General features: G+C 39.8%; 1 protein-coding gene across 1 annotated transcript; it reads right to left on the reverse strand.

Annotated features, from left to right (window-relative positions):
* Positions 1 to 3,098: 3,098 nt before the first annotated feature.
* On the reverse strand, positions 3,099 to 6,896 carry LOC308679240 (teashirt homolog 2-like; the record flags this gene model as incomplete). Its single annotated transcript, XM_081346829.1, has 2 exons — positions 3,099 to 6,166; positions 6,827 to 6,896. 2 exons carry the CDS (start codon positions 6,894 to 6,896, stop codon positions 3,099 to 3,101), a joined length of 3,138 nt encoding a protein of 1,045 aa, XP_081202955.1.
* Positions 6,897 to 16,800: the final 9,904 nt, after the last annotated feature.

The raw sequence follows: 16,800 nt of genomic DNA on the forward strand, positions 1-16,800 counted from the left end.
ATTTATCTAGAAGAATCACTAAATAACCAAGCTTTTTGTAATGCAGACTTTCCGCGTATAACATAAACTTTGGTCTACTTGATAGATTCAGCTTTCCTTCAGAGAGAATTTAAGTTTTGAAAAATTATGGCTATCAAATTGAAAATTATGAAAGACCTCTGTATTTTTCCCCTCTTCCTGAATGTGAAGAGCAGCATAGGTGGCAAACATCAAACAAACATGCAAGGGAAATAAAGGATTTGTTCATGTTCTCAGTTGCATTTGGGAATTTAGGCAACTGATGAGAACTCACACTCTTTCCAAAGCCTGCAGAAGCCATAGTAGGAGAGTCTATGGGCACATTACAGATAGTCCTTGACTTATTACTGCAATTGAGACTGGAACTTCCAATGCTAAGCCATGCAGTTGTTAAGTGAGCCCAATTTTATGACCTTTTTTGCAACGGTCGTTAATCAATTCCGCTTCTTCTATCGACTTTTTTTTGTGGAGGAAGCCCCCTGGGAAAGTCACGAATGCTATGTGAGTCCACTCCACACTGCAACCATTGCAGATACATGCCAGTTGCCAAATGCCTGAATTTTGACAACAGTTATAAGTTATAAGGACCAGTTGTAAATCATTCTTTTGGTATTTTTGTAATATCAAGTGGTCATTAAATAAATGATCCTAAGTCGAGGACTATCTGTACAGTTTAGTGAAGTCACATAGGAGGAGGAAGTATATTATTTTGTATTTTCTCTCTTTGTGCTTCCAGGTTTTATACAAAGAGGGAAATAATATGCATCTCTCCCTGGAGAACAATACCAAAATTGCAAGAAATTGACATTCAAGTTTTTTTTATTATTATTACAGTATTTTCCTGTTGGTTTTTATTTTATGCTAAAGCATAACAGACATACAGAAGGGCTATAAAATGTAACAAATATTAGGCCTGTGCAAATGGGGTCTGCTATGATTTGTCAAATCAGTTCAAACAATACGATCAATCCAATCTGAATTGTTGAATCAGTCTGAACAATGCTGTGGAGTTTCAAGTCTGAAAGGATGAATCGGGTCAGTTTGATCCAGAAATCTGATTGTTCATGTGCAGAAAACTTTTTTATCCCCAAAATCAAATTGGATTATTGGATTCAATCTGAATCAAGTTCATACACTGAATCCCAAAAGGTTTGCTAATTTGAATTGATGAAATGAAAATTTGGACAGTCTTAATAAATACAATAACTCACGTTGCTTTTCTCTGTACTTTTTACCAGACTGAAGACTTATACTACTTTGCAAATCAACTTAGCACCAATTGCTTACTATTAAATCAGGATAATCAGTGCGTTCAGGTAGTTGTCAACTTACAACAGGTCATTTAGTGACCGTCCAAAGTTACACTGGGACTGAAAAAAGTGACTTATGACCGTTTTTCACACTTATGACCATTGCAACATCCCCAAAGTCATATGATCAAAATTTGGATGCTTAGCAACTGATTCATATTTATGACGGTCATGATGTCCTGGGGTCATGTGATCCCTTTTTGCGACCTTCTGACAAGCAAAGTCAGTGGGGAAACCGGACTGAACAACCATGTTACTAACCTAACTACTGCAGTGATTCACTTAACTGTGGCAAGAAAAGTTGTAAAATGGGGCAAAACTCATTTAACAACTGTCTTGCTTAACAACAGAAATTTTGGGCTCAATTGTGGTCATAAGTCAAAGACTACCTGTACTTCTGGATACTGACATGGCTACAATTGCATCTCTTGCTCCCTGTTAAGCTGCCTATTTCATTTGATTGCCTCCCCCACTTTAAAAAAGGCATACTTTAATAAAAAAAATTAATAGAAGATGAACATGCTGCAAAGCAAAACACCAGCCTCTAGCATAATAATTACTTATAGCAATACCTTTTGATTCAACAAGAACCTAAGTGCTAATTTCCTTCTAGTAAATGGTTACATGGGATTCTCCATCCTTTTCACAGCAGCCATTTTATAGAAAGGTCAAATCTCTCATGGCAGCCATTTTGTGAATGTGCCTACCACATGCTATCACTATTTGCCCCCAGCCCAAAAATGTTTCCCAATCTAATCCTAGATTAGGGGATCTCAAAGTAAAGAAAATGAAAAAGAGAAGAAGAAATATGTTTCAGAATTTAGCCTAATGGTTATAGATTGATTTTTTTTAGTGTATTGGGGGCATATTTAACCAGTCTTGTGCTAAGGCCTGGTGAAATCTGGAGGTGAAAAAAATTGTGTAAATTTGTTAGACTGGCAACAGCTTTGCAAACACAATTCAGCCTTGCCTGTTGAGAATAACTTTCAAAGAACTATGATCTGATGAGAGACACCGTCTGGAGATAGCAGGGACTAAATGTCACATAAGATATTATGTCTATCACTGACTTTTGGACTCTCTTAATAACTTAACATCTCTCCCCCCACTAAAAAGGAGAATATGATTGTTCCTGTTGATCCATAGGCTCTAGACAGCAATCCCCAAAACAGGCTTCATATTTCACCAGCAATGAACAGTGAGGGGTGGGGTGGGAGCAAAAGGCTCTTGAATTCATAAGGTTATTAAAATTAAGCAAGGGAATCCCATTATTGAAAACTGGACACTGAAACACCAGTTTGTAATGACTCTTGCTGTTGTGCTCAGACAAATGGGGGATATAGTTGCTTCAAATACTATAAGCAAACTCAATTTCATTGGGAATCATTAGAATGAAACATCCCACATGCTTTGCTTTTTCTATTGAAGGCTTTACAGGGCTAAGTTTGCTAAATAGAAAACATGGTATCAACAGCAAGCAAGAGAACTCTTTGTCTTTAAGAGCACATGACTGGGAAAAATGCAATGTGTAAAGTTTCTTTTTTCATCATGGAAACAGGCTAATGGAAGCAGCTGTCCATGCAAAAATTTGTCCCATCATGCAACAGTTACAGACAGAGAAGCCAAGGTCTGGAAAGGAATTGGCATTTTGGAAGGTAATATTTTCTTTAAATAAAGCAGAAGTGCTTTAAGAGCCCTCCTTTGATCAACATCACATTAAAACACTTTTTCTTTCTCTCTTTTGCAGTTAAGGCATGCATACCTTAGGAGTTATTCTTCATCCACTTCTGCTACAAACTGTGAATGATGTTCTGGTGACTTGCTGTGTGTTTTGCTTAGATGAAGTTTGACAGCATGTTTGCTCACAAATGTCCGAGAGCATAACTTACATTTGAACTTAGAGTCTGTGTCCTCTTCTCCAGCTATTGTTTCAGGAGATCTTTGAACTGAAATTCTGGAAATGTCTTGCTCTACCTTGGTTTGCTGCTCCACAGCCAGCTTGTTCATGTCTTTCATTTGGAAACCTAAATGGGATTCTAAATGGCCGATGTATGTTGATGGGGTTCTAAACTGAGATGCACAGTCACTGCAATAAAAGATGGGGTGTCCCTTATCCATGTTTTTCAAAAACTTTGTCCCCCCAGTTTTTCTGAGCTGGTACTTGACATTCGCCAGCCAATGGCTGATGGTAGTCATGGACAACCCAGTAAACTTGGAAATCTGCATACGTTCTTGAGGGCCCAGATCCGATAACAAATATTTGCCCTCCGACGTTTGGAAGAGACTGGATGCAAACTGGGCCTGCAGGATCAGGAGATGCTGAGGATTCCAGTTGGACTGCCTTCCTTTTCTTTTATGCAAAGTGGAGACTTCAGTTGAGACATCTTCGAAACGCCGAACGTCCATTTCCAGTTTCATTGATGGGATTCTGGAGGATGCAGCAGGTTTTGGAGTTGTTGCTTTGGGAAGGACTTTGACCATGTCTGCAATGTCAGACAGAGCATGCTTCTGAGGTGGGGAAGTACAAGACTGAGCCTGGACAGAGTCCCCTTTCTTATGCTTTGATTTTGTCAGGTCAATTGGTTGATCGTTGCTCTCAAACACATAATGCCTCGATGTAACATTGGCAGGTTTTGCTGGCGTTGATGCAGGAGACAGAACAGGCTTCTCTTTTATATTTAAATTTGGTTTGTGGAACAAAGACGTTGAACTTGAACTGGGGCTGGAGTTTGACTGAGGTCGCAAAGGCTCGTTTGCTTTGCCCAGATGGTTGTTCAGCACAGACTGCAGGGCACTGAGCGGATTTAAACCAGGCAGCTCTGAAGTGTGGTTCCCAGTAGGGCATCCATTGCTGAGAGATGATGTCACAGAATCCTTTGTTTTTATTTTTTCCTCCTCTTCCTTTGTCTTGTGTTCCTCCTTCAAAGGACTTAGCTCTGACTTTTTGGACTCTACACACATCTCAGCCTGAGGAGGAGAGTCTCCTTCATTCTGATATGGAGGAACCACATCTGTCTTTTTGCCATCTTTAATGTAGTCCTTATGAGCTTCCTTCTTGTGGTCTCCTTCTTTTTTCAACTGACTGCACTGGACTAGATTAGCTGTCATGGGTACTATAGGCATGACTTTCCATTTTGGAGCAATGGGCCTCAGTTTATTACTGACTGTTGGTCGAACTTGCAAAACTTGGGATCCCACCGGCAAGGAAGGCTTTGTTCCCTCAGAGAGCTGGTATGCTGCATGGATGCTGGGATACGCACTCCAGCTGGGTGCTCCATTCTGAGCTTTATTGATGGCTGTGGTGACAGTGTTTTCCAAAGACTTCAAAATGTCTCCACCACCTTTTGAAGCATCTTCTAAATCTTCCTCCCGGAGATACTGATATTTCATTGTTGGGTCCAGTGGTTTTTGAAGAGCATCTTCGTAGTCTTCATTTTTTACCACTTTTTCATCTTTGTTTGCTTCCTCAGATTTATTTTGCTTACTTTCCTTTTTTAGCTCTGAAGCCGGAGCTGTAGAATCAGTTGATGAATTACTGGAGGGTTTCGAATGCTGGCTGTCAGTGGCTGACGCATCAGAAAGCGACTGCATTTTTTCCACAGCCAAGGGATCCAAAACAAGTTGTTTCCCTTTCTTGGAAGCTGAGCTTGTGACTTTCAAGAAGTGACCCGTGACCATCATGTGGGTTGTGAGTTGCTGCAAAGTATCGTGGGAGCTCCCACATTCCATGCACTTGAGAATCTGTGATTTGCAAGCTTCAAACTGCCACGTGTAGCTGGCACCATTCTGGTAGCCATAACGATTGTTAGATGATAGCTGGAGATTGGCATTCTTATGAGAAGAAAAGGTGTCGGCAAACGATCCAGTGGTCGAATCTGGAGAGCAAGGCCTATTAATGTCGAACACACGTTTCTTATTTGGAGTTACCATCTTGGAAGATATGGTAGGTACCGGCTCCTTCAAAGGCACTTTTTGGTAATGTTTTGTTTTGATCATATGAACACTTAGGTCTTGAAGAGAGTCAAAAGAGTCACCACAGAACATACATTTCAGAACTTTCTGAGCATCTTCTTTATCCATGTCCTGAAAGGCCCTTTTCCGGGGCTTGGAATAGCTGGTAGATCTGTGCTTGTCTTTTTTATGGTTGTCATCTTGGTAATGGCCACTTTCGTTCATATGGACAGTAAGTTCCACTAAGGTATCATAGGCAGCGCTGCACTGCCTACACCGAAACCTGCTAGCACCTGTGAATACAGTTCCACACATTTTGCTGCTTTGCCTGTACAGCTGAACTGAGCTGAAAAGGTTCGGCTTGGAGAGTGGCCGGACTGGTAAACTCTGCTGCAAGCTTTTGGTCAAGGCATCCTGATGCCAATCAAAGTCACTTTTGCTTGCTCCATTTCTATTATCACATCCCCTCTTATCAGAACTGGACAGCTTGAGCCCCAGTCCCAAGCCTGTCCAGTAAGAATCTGAAAGGATATTAGCATAGACAGCTGTCATTTTATCCATGCAGCTATGTGCTTCTGTTGGATGTTTGGGATGGATATTGCCTTTGGAGTCTGATGCCTCCTTGGAGCAGAGGCTTTTAATGTCTGCCACCTGGTCGCTAGCATCACTGAGCAAGGATTCGTTTTCTGCATCCTGATTGGAGATATGACTCCCTGGGGAATCCTGGTAGCTGAAGCTTCCTCTTGGATCAGGGCCCACCTCATGTTCTTCATCTGTTCCTGGGTCGTTGCTACCCTGGAGATGAGCCGTGGAATTGCTCTCATCATCATCCTCTTCCTCTTCTTTTATGTCTTCCTCGTCTTTCAGATCATCTTCTTGGACGTAACCTGAAAAAGAATAAAAAATCTGTGAAATAAGTCAAATAAAAACAATGAACATTTATTTTTCTAGTTGCTTCCCCTACTAGAGTTTGGTTAATCTTCTATTTTTATGGACTGTTAGCACAAGATGTGAAAAATCCGGCAAGACTACTTGGTTTTATTAGCAGATAATCATTATTCTTTATATCTTATAGACATTTGGAGTTAATAATAGTAGTCAAATTTTAACCACCTCTTAATGGAACAGTCAGAAAAATTATTATCTGAGATCCTATTAAGACCATTAAAATTACATGATCATATGGATATTAGCTCACTTGAGAAAATTTCAACTGGCCAAATAAAAGTATTCCTGCTTCTAAGTTGTATTTTCAGGTACAACAATACTGTCAACATGATAGCCATTCAGAATGCTTGAGATGACAGAACAAATGAATGGTACACAGAATTGCACACAATAAACACATTTGGTAAATTGCTGTTTTTTTTTCTTCATAAGAATGTACACAAAACTTTTTTAAATTTTAAAAAAAAATCTTTTCAATGAAAAGGTACTTTTCTCCATAGCTTCTACTCTGAAAATTTTGTATGATCTAATAGTTTATCCCTAAATTGTAAAACGTATTCCAAAGAAGGGTGTGCTTCATTCTCATATGAATACTATACGATTTTCATTCGGCTTATAAAGGATGAAATTGTTATAATTCTGTATCTCATCCTGAATGGAGATGGCCATGGGTTCATCAAATAATTATGGCATTTGAATAAATGATGGTAATTGCATGGAAAATTAGATGGAAATCCCATAGAGCTCCACTATGAATTTAGCTGCATATGTCACATATGGATCTGCTGAATATTGGGTTAAATCCATCTTATCTTAGTTGCATACAGTTCACACTGAAATCAATGGGGCATTAGTTAAATCATCATTACTTTGGTCCATTAATTTCAGTGGGTCTCAAATTAAACTAATTTAATCTGGATTCAGTCCACAAGCCAAACTGCTGTGTCAAGCTCAATACTGCCAATTCTAAATGGCTATCATGTTCTAGCAATTTCTATTTGGGACTTGTTAAGATTAGAATAAGCTGAAATCCCGCTCTGCCAATACAAACTGCCCAATTTTAATTATTAGAAGCCATCCTATTATCCTCAACGTGTGAGTTAGGAAATTAGCTTCTTAACTTGTCAGGCTAATTTTATCTGTAATTTCAGCTTCATCATCAGTCTAATCTAAAATTTTACCAAAATTAAGACTGTTTTTATTACTTGGGATTGTTCCTGAGACATTACCTTAGGTTGATCTAAAATCTAACTCATCTCCTTTACTTTTATGAAAACTTCAATTGTGCCTAAATTTTCCCTTGCTAAGTAAGACATTTGTTAAGTGAATTTTGCCCCATTTTATGACCTCTCTTGCCATAGTTGTTAAGTGAATTACTGCAGCTGTTAAGATAGTAATATGGTACTTAAGCGAATCTGGCTTCCTTATTGACTTTGCTTGTCAGAAGGCCACAAAAGGGGACCCCATGATCCTGGGACACTGCAACCATCAAAAATATGAGCCCGTTGCCGAGCATCTGCATTTTGATCATTGGACCATGGGGATGCTGCAATGGTTGTGTGAAAAACAGTCATGTCACTTTTTTCACTGCTGTTGTAACTTCGAACAGTGACTAAATGAACTGTTGTAAGTTGAGGACTACCTGTGGGTACATTTCTCTTGCCGTTTTGTACTATTCTTTCCTGATGGTATAGTGAACCAGTAAAAAAAAAAAGCAAATGTGATAGACAATGTTAACTACTACTTAACAATACGGGGGGGGGAAACCACCCTTTTTAACTAGGTTTTGACCTTTACAAAGCAGGAACTGAGAGATTTGTTGTTTTTAAAACTCCTTGTGTGTTAGCAATGAACACACAACATGAACTAAAGATTGGAAGGCTCCATCAAAAATGCCATCAAACAACTGAATTAGATTAGAATGCAAATAATTTTTAATTTATAAAGAAAGGAAGGAAGGAAATACATGATTGTATATTTACATATATATTTTAAGACACTCTTTCCCTCTCCCCCCCCTAAAAATATTCATTTGCTTTGGTATTTTAAGGCAGCCTTTAAAATACAGATGCTCGCAGTAGTTAATGAATGTGCAGAGAGCCCTCCAAATGATTTCCTTAAGGTTCCACCATATGGAAATTGTCACATAAATTGAAATGCAGGAGATTAATGCTTGATTAGTAAAACAGCTTCTGATAGAACAACTTTCATCCTTCTTTTTTTTCCAAAAAAAAACATAGTTGCAACCCTTTCAGTACACAAATTAAGGCCATTTTGTGCAATCAGTTTATTCGCACAAAATATATATTTCTTGAACAAGGGCAATCTAGATATAGAATTTTTTCCCCCAATATTGAGGTCATTCTTTACAAAATGCTAGTTGCCCTTTGACATTCCAGAACATTTAAAAGGATTCATCATGAAAGCTTGCTCAATCTGAGGTAATGCTGTCTTAAAAATATTGTGTTAAAAAAAGTAGATCATAGTATGTTTGATTTGTAAGGAGATGCGAGACATCTATAAATATCATATTTAATTTCACACTAGAAAACCAAATATACCATATGAATCAAGCAGTATCTCAATATCACTGAGATCGTTGATCTATCCAGCCTCATTATTTTTAATTCAAGAGCTCAGCTATTCTGTTTTCCAATTCTACAAAGATTCTTATGTTTGAATATGCTGTGATCTGGTTCATATTAAGTGGTGATCTACCATCTCTGTCTCCATTGGAGTAGTATGCCTAAACTCCAAAATGTGGATTGTGCCAGTCCAAAGAAGGGGATGTTATATCACAGTTCCTTAACGTAGTACCAGTCAACTTTATGGCAGCAGGTTTTAAAACAAATTAACATCCATGAATGCTACTCAAGGGCAAACCAATATTATGCCTGTAATACTGATTTACCTTGTCTGTGGAGATTCTCAGTCATTCATATCATAGTTGTCTCACAGTCGCCTTTTTCTTCAAAAGGCAACTGGACTGTATTTTTCCTTGAGGAAGAAGAAAGAAAATGTTTTGCTTCTCATCCAAAAAGCTTCATCGTATTCTGAATCAAAACTGATGAAGCTTCTTGGATGAGAAGGGAAATGTTTTCTTCTTCTTCCTGAAGGAAAAAAACAACAGTCCAGTTGCTTTCTGAAGAAAAAAGCAGCTTTGAGACCAATTTACCTTGGATATCAGCACTGCGTTTATGACATAACTTAATCTAAACTGCACTGTAAAATAAAAAAAAACGTTCCCTCTCCCTATTGCTCCCTCTGCCCCTAGTAATATATTTCGTCAGAACATCCAGTCCTCGACTTACAACCATTCATTTGGTGACCATGTGAAGTTATGACAACCCTGAGAAAAATGATTTATGACTGGTTCTCACACTTACAACTGCCTGAAACCACATGTTCAAAATCTGGACCCTTGGTCACTGGCATGGATTGATGATGGTTGCAGTATCCCAAGTTCATAGGATTGCCATTTGAAACCCTCCCAGGCAGCTTCCAACAAGCAAAGACAATGAGTGAAGCCGGATTCATTTAATAGGAATAGCACCTAGACTTATATACCACCCCATAGTGCTTTACAGCCATTTCTAAGTGGTTTACAGAGTCAGCCTATTGCCCCCCCCCCACACACACAACAATCTGGGTCCTCATTTTACTGACCTCAGAAGGCTGGAAGGCTGAGTCAACCTTGAGCCAGTCAGAATCGAACTGCCAAACTGCTGGCAGCCAGCAGCCAGCAGCCAGCAGAAGTATCCTGCAGTACTGCATTCTAACCATTGCGCCACCACAGCTTTAATGACTGTGCTTCACTTAATGACCATGGTGATTTATTGACCATGGCAAAAAGGTCATAAAACCAGGCATAACTTACTTAACAACTGCCTCACTTAGCAATAGAAGTTCTGATCCTGACTGTGGTCATAACTTGAGCACTATATAGTGAGGCTGCACAAATACCCCTAGTGCAGCAGTCCACAACCATGGTGGCTTTACGGCCCGGCTGGGGTGGTGGTGGAGAGGAGAACTGGGCCGTGTGAATGGAAGGCTGGCATGTGCATATGTACACATGCAGCTCTTGTGCAAGTGGCAGGCCAGCATGCATGTGCAAAACTTAACTTGCGTGAGCAGTGGGCCGGTGTGCACATGCATACGTGCCCACCAGTCGGCTGCTCATGTAAGTTGAGCTGCATCTGTGCACATGCATGCTCCAGCCAGCCACTCACGTGGCCCATTTCCAAAGAGGTAATGGCCTGGTAATTGGCCGTGGGGACCCCTGCCCTAGTGGTACAGCCAGTTTGGTCTACTTCTTAAGACACCAGGCTAGAAACCAGGAAACTGGCCAGTCACTCTCTCTCAGCCGAATTCGCCTCACTGGTTTGTTATTGTGGGAAAAGAAGAGGAGGAAAGGATACTAGGTAGGTTTGCTACCTTAACTTATTTATAAAAAATAAAATAAAATAAAGGCAGGATAAAAAATAAATAAATAGTCCGATTAACAGCAACATATCTGAACTTGAAGAGTTGTGTAGTTAAGCTAAACAAGTTGGTTGAACTAAATTGCATAGTGTTTCATCACATAATTTTAGTAAGGCCTATTTTTTAAAAAAACAAAACAAAACACATGCATTTCTTCATTGGGCTTTCAATTAGTATTTTCAGTACGACAAACATTGTTTTTCTATATATAGCAGGAAAGAGACTGCATTTTTGTCCTCCAAAATAACACCATTAATCCCTGCAATCCCGACAAAGCCCAAATTCCATCTGCATATTTTCATTCACAGAGACCAATTTCCCTTAAGACAGAGGCCCCCAACCATTTGGGCACCAGGGACTTGTTCATGGAGAGAGGTTTTTCCATGGATTGGAGGAGGCGTGATTTCATGTACTGCCTGCATCTCCTGGATGTGGCTTTGCTTCTTTGTGTAGACCAGTTTCTGGCATGCCGCAGCCCGGTACCACTCCACGGACCAAGGATTCGGGACCCCTGCCTTAAGATACAATTATTATGAAAGCAATTGCATAGTGCTTGGCTGTGGTGGGATTCAAATATGTGAACAACTGGTTATCTGTGTGGATGCCTCTTCCAGAAGTCCATTCTGGGCCTGAGCAACAAAAAATTAGCTACCGGTTCTGCTGAAGTGGTGCAAACCAGCTGAATCCCACCACTGGTGCTTGGGCAAGGAGTAGAGCAGTAGGAAACAACAGGTGAGGAAAAAAAAATAAAGGAAAATTGTTATTGAGGACTGGTAAGATCCTGCAAAGCCCTTGAATGGGGTTCTTTATAAAATCTGGGAGCAAAAGCCACACAGTCTCTTTTTTACTAAGCAGTTGTGTCTTTTGCCAACTACGTGTAGCTGCTGTGAAAGTTGTAATGGGCTGACTCAAGTTGCCTGCAGTCCTTGGAGCAGCTTTTGAAGCAGCCACAGGTAGTCCTCAACTTACGACCGCAACTGAGCCCAAAATTTCTGTTGCTAAGCAAAACATTTCTGAAGTGAATTTGGCCCTATTTTATGACCTTTCTTGCCTCAGTTGTTAAGTGAATCACTGCGGTTAGTGTTAAGTTAGTGACACTTAAGCGAATCTGGCTTCCCCATTGATTTTGCTTGTCAGAAGGTCACAAAAGGTCATTATGTGACCCCAGGACACTGCGACCGTCATAAATATGAACCAGTTGCCAAGTGTTTGAATTTTGATGATGTGACTGTGGGGATGCTACAACGGTCATAAGCCGATTTTTCAGGGCCATTGTAATTTTGAACAGTCACTAAATAAACTGTTGTAAGTGGAGGAATAGCTGTATAAAGATGGGATAAAAAAATTCTCCCTTCTCCTCAATTTAAAAGCTCAGCTACTCTAAAGATTTGAAGAATGTTACTTCATTCAACGCCGCCATGGGTTGCAAAGCGCCACATTGCATGAAGCAGCTTAACTTTTGGTTTCTGTTTAAAACTTTAAACCTTAAACCAACTGGAATCAAACAATCAAGCTGTTCTCCAGCCTAATCGAAATAAAAACAACAACAGTGAAATGTTTACAACGGGAAAAGCTTGCACAAAAGTGTTAAAGGAGGGGAGTGGGGGAAAGAATGGGCAAATTTGTCTATTTGAAAGAAATCTGAAACTGTGATGTAAATATGTTTAAAAATATTGCATAGCGATGTGGAAAGAAGGCAGAACAACCGGTAGACTGGAAAAATTAGAAACTGACAGATTTGGCTAGCTCTAGTGGGAAACACAATGTACACATTTACATGGTTGCTTTTCTTGCTATAATATAAGGGATTTATGTTCAGAGTAGGGCTGGGGCATTACTTTTTTTTGTATTTTAAGAAAGTATATTTTAGCATAAATATGCATACACCATTGTGAGATGATATGTTTGTTTTGTTTCTGGGTATCCTGACAGAACATTTTGCTGTGTGTGTTTGTGTGTATATTCCTTTTTAATGGTTTATAATAAAAAAAATATTTAAAATTTCAATAAAATATGTATGCTAGCAATAACTATGAAATTAAAAGTAATTAATTCTGTGTGCCAGAAATGACAATGGCCCTCTGTAATGGGAATTTTTCTAAGAAACATTAAGTAAAGCTGTACAATCTTTTGGATTCAAAGACAAAGGGAAACTTTGAAGGGTGCTGGATACACATGGAACATCTGTCTGCCACTCCTTAAATGAGCTATATACATTTTCTGGGAGCACACAGCAACCCTACATAATTGTGCTGATGAAATTCCAATGCATTTTCTTCAGTCCACATTTGCATGATGTTTGTTTGGGAAATATGTTGCTTATATTTTATCCATTCAATAATTCTGATGAAAGCACGCTTGCCGAAGAAAGGAAATGCATTCATTACAGATGTGCAGAGCCAATCAGATTAAATCTAAACTGCTGCTTCGATTCCACTCACTGAAAGGTTAAACACGTCCCCCCCCCCCCCCCGTCTGTATCTCTGAACACATTTGGTTCATATCTGATCTGGACAACAAATTAAAACTGGAAAGAAAGCCTTGTTATGCATGCTTAAATGGCCACTGAATCACGAGATCCATTTAGAGGGAACCAATTCAATTTGATAATTTGATTCAAATCAACCATCTCTCAGCCCTTAGAGGTAGTCCAGACAAAAAGTTCCAACACTACCTTTATTGTCAGGTTACAGGTTACATCCCACCCCTTGACTTTACAATCCAAGAATCTGGGGAGGGTCCCTTCTGAGACATTTCTCTCTCTCTCTCTCTCTCTCTCTCTCTCTCTCTCTCTCTCTCTCTCTCTCTCTCTCTCACACACACACACACACACACACACAATTTCTTCTGCAGGTTAACATGCTTGTTAACTAATTGTTTGGAAGCGAGGTGGCTCTCATGTTTAAGACACTGAGTTGGAGGTTAGCAAACCCACATTTGAGACCCGAATGCTGATGTGGAGCAGGGTGAGCTCTTGTCCTTCACTCCAGCTCCTGCAAGGGACATGAAAGGAACCCCCCCCCCATCTGGGTGTGCTCCAGACAACAGTGATGTTACCAGCTAATCCTTTCAACCTGGAAGTGCCTTACTGCTTCCGATATGAGTGCAAAAACTGTTGCCTAATCTACTGTTCCTCCTCCTCTTCCTCCTCTTGACTCAAGGGCATTCTCACAAACTATTACACTATCTGATTTGGAAATGTGATTCAATTCAGCGAATCTGCCTGAGAATCTAATCCTGTCAGGCTCCCCAAACCAGGGAAAACACACAGAATTACTTCCAATTTCCTTTATTGTTCCTCGCCTATAAAGAGAAATCTTGCAAAACGAAAGCAAACTATTTGTATTGCTAAAGATACGCTCTGAGAAATTCTAGGGAGGAGCTACTGTACCTTGACTCTCTTCTTCACGACCAAACTGTCTAAAATACACTGTCTCTTGGTCCTCTGGAATGCAGCTGCTGCCTCCTGGGAATCTGGATTACATTTTGCCACAAATCCTCAATCTTAACACAGCCTTAATACTCATATGCCGGTCACTTTAAAGAAGCCTATGGAGATTCTCAGTCATCCAGGTCCCGATTGTCTCAAAGGTGCTTTTGGAAAAAGCAACTGGACTTTCTTTGTTATTCCTTGAAGATTTTTTTGCTTCTCACCCAAGAAGCTTCTTCAGTTTTGTAGAAAAACTGAACAAGCTTTTTGGATGAGAACCGGAACATCTTCAAGGAGAAACAAAGTCCAGTTGCCATTTGAAAAAAGACCTTTGGATCACTTTAAAAAATAATGCGCCATTTGGACACAGCATCATGTCACCCTTTGTGCCCACAGATACCTTCCTTGACGTCCAATGCATTTCTTGCCCATCTTATATAATTTTAAAGTTATTTTAATACAAATACAGTAAATGGAACAATAGCAGGCCAGAAATGAAAGAATTCACCTCTAGCATCATTTTTATTTACCAGGATTATTCTAGGATCCATTTATGTTCTATACGCATTCGGAATCAATAAAAACAGTGGGTGACTGTAATCCAGACCTTTTGTAAACATGCCAGACTACCTAGAGAGGGAAATAGAGAATATTCAGATAAATTAGAAAAGGTTACTAGTAAGCATCTTTGCTAGCTGGCCTTTGTAAAAACTGGCCTTTGTAAAAGCTATGTTGATTCTTGCTACCCAATGCAATAGAGGTCCATCTTAACCACTGTAAGTTTGACAAAACAGATGCCAGCTGTGAAAAATTCCAGTGCTATTTTAAGCTCCTAACATGTGTATTTTTTTCTTTACAACTGTTCTTTTAGTCTTAATCAAATGGATGTAGATTTAATTGATTACAGCTGCTTGTATTTCTGATTTCAGGTACATCCTTGATATACAGCAAAATACATTCAATTACTCCAGAAAATCAAATTCTATTAGGCTCTTGCTTGTCTAGTCCTTTCTAGGAACCAAACTAACATGTATAATTGCAGGGGGGAAAAAACCCAACTAAATAATTTGGATGTTTTTGCGCGTTCCCTCTCAGCCAAAGTGACACATTTCAGTTTGCTCAGAACAGAAAATTATTTTGTTCATAATGTTGACATATAAATTATTCCTATTTTTACTATTGTTAGATGAGGAACTCCATGGTCCCACAGTGCCTTAATATGAAATGGCCCAATCTGTACTCCGTTTTTTTTTCTTGCATCACAATTCACTTTTTATTATAGGTTGCTAGTGGTACTAATAAAAAGATGCTCAAGGAAGAGACACAAGTGATTTGTCCACAAGGGGGCGCTGCCAGGCAGAAGCAGAGAAATAACAATTGCTATCTCCACTGAAAACATTATGGCTGCCTTCCCCCCCCTCCAAAAAAAACACAAAAAACCCAAAAGCTAAAACAGTAGGCAATCAGGGGTAGGGGGTGTGAAAGACATTTCAGTCGGAATTTTGGAATCTGTAATCTCAGTATAAATATTTATCCCCCCCCCAAAAAAAAAATTCTAGCATAGAATACCCCAAGAAATTTATCTTCGGCATCCAAGAGTTCTTGGAATAATGTTCTCTATTGTAATTAGTTGCAAGGCCTTTTTTTCAAGTAACCCTGAGCTTATTCTCTTCAAATGAACAGAAGAGTGAAATGTCTTGTAGGAGCAAACTACGGTAAGAGATGCTTCTCGGGCAGTGGTGATAACAGTCTAAGAACGCAGAGGATTGGAAGAGCATCTTCTTTGGCAGGTGGAACCCTGTAAATATGGATATTGTGGGGTTTTTCCCACCTCTTTTTCTTTCTGTCTATGTCTTGGTCTCTGTCTGTCAGTCTCTGTCTCTCTTTCTCTCTTACACACATTCTCTTGTTCAAATCACAACTGAGATGGCAACACCTGCGGCTTCAGAGCACACCTGCTCTGTTTGCCTTTGGGGGCAGCCTGACACAATGGTGAATTTATTAGGCTCAGAATGCAAGTTCAGTTTGCCATTCAGATATGCCATGGTTTGGGGCAGTTCACTCTCTGACTCTCCAAGCCAACCTAACGTAGAGTGTGTTGTGTGGAGTGTGTTGTGAAATAAAATGGAGTTAGGGGGCAGGGGAAGGGGCAACAGCAAGGAAAAAATTACCCTGATCAGGCTCACTTAAGCTTTTGGGATTTAGGAGGAATACCAGTCATTTAAATCCAAAGTGAAAACCAGAAACTCCAAGACCTTATTTTACTGTTCTTGTATGATGACCCTGACCTGAATTCTCAGCTCCCCAAACCATTTAATCCTTAAACTTCTTGAAACCAGGTTGCCGATAGTGTGGCTATATGCAAACTGCAGCAATCTTTCTAGCTCCCCAGGGATGTTGGGACTAAACCTTTAGCAGGAACTAACTCTTAAGTACTTGTAGTCCTCGTCTTACAACCACAATTGAGCCCAAAATTTCCTTTGCTAAGTGAGACATTTGTTGAGTGAGTTTTGCCCCGTTTTGCAGCCTGAACCTACTGCATTTCTTAAGTTAGTACCACGGTCGCTAAGTGAATCTGGCTTCCCCATTGACTTTGCTTATCAGAAGGTCACAAAAGGGGAATCACATGAGTATGGGACACTGCTACCGTCATAAGTATGA

This window comes from Vipera berus (assembly GCF_964194415.1).
Source record: "Vipera berus genome assembly, contig: HAP1_SCAFFOLD_82, whole genome shotgun sequence".
Classification (NCBI taxonomy): Eukaryota; Metazoa; Chordata; class Lepidosauria; order Squamata; family Viperidae; genus Vipera; species Vipera berus.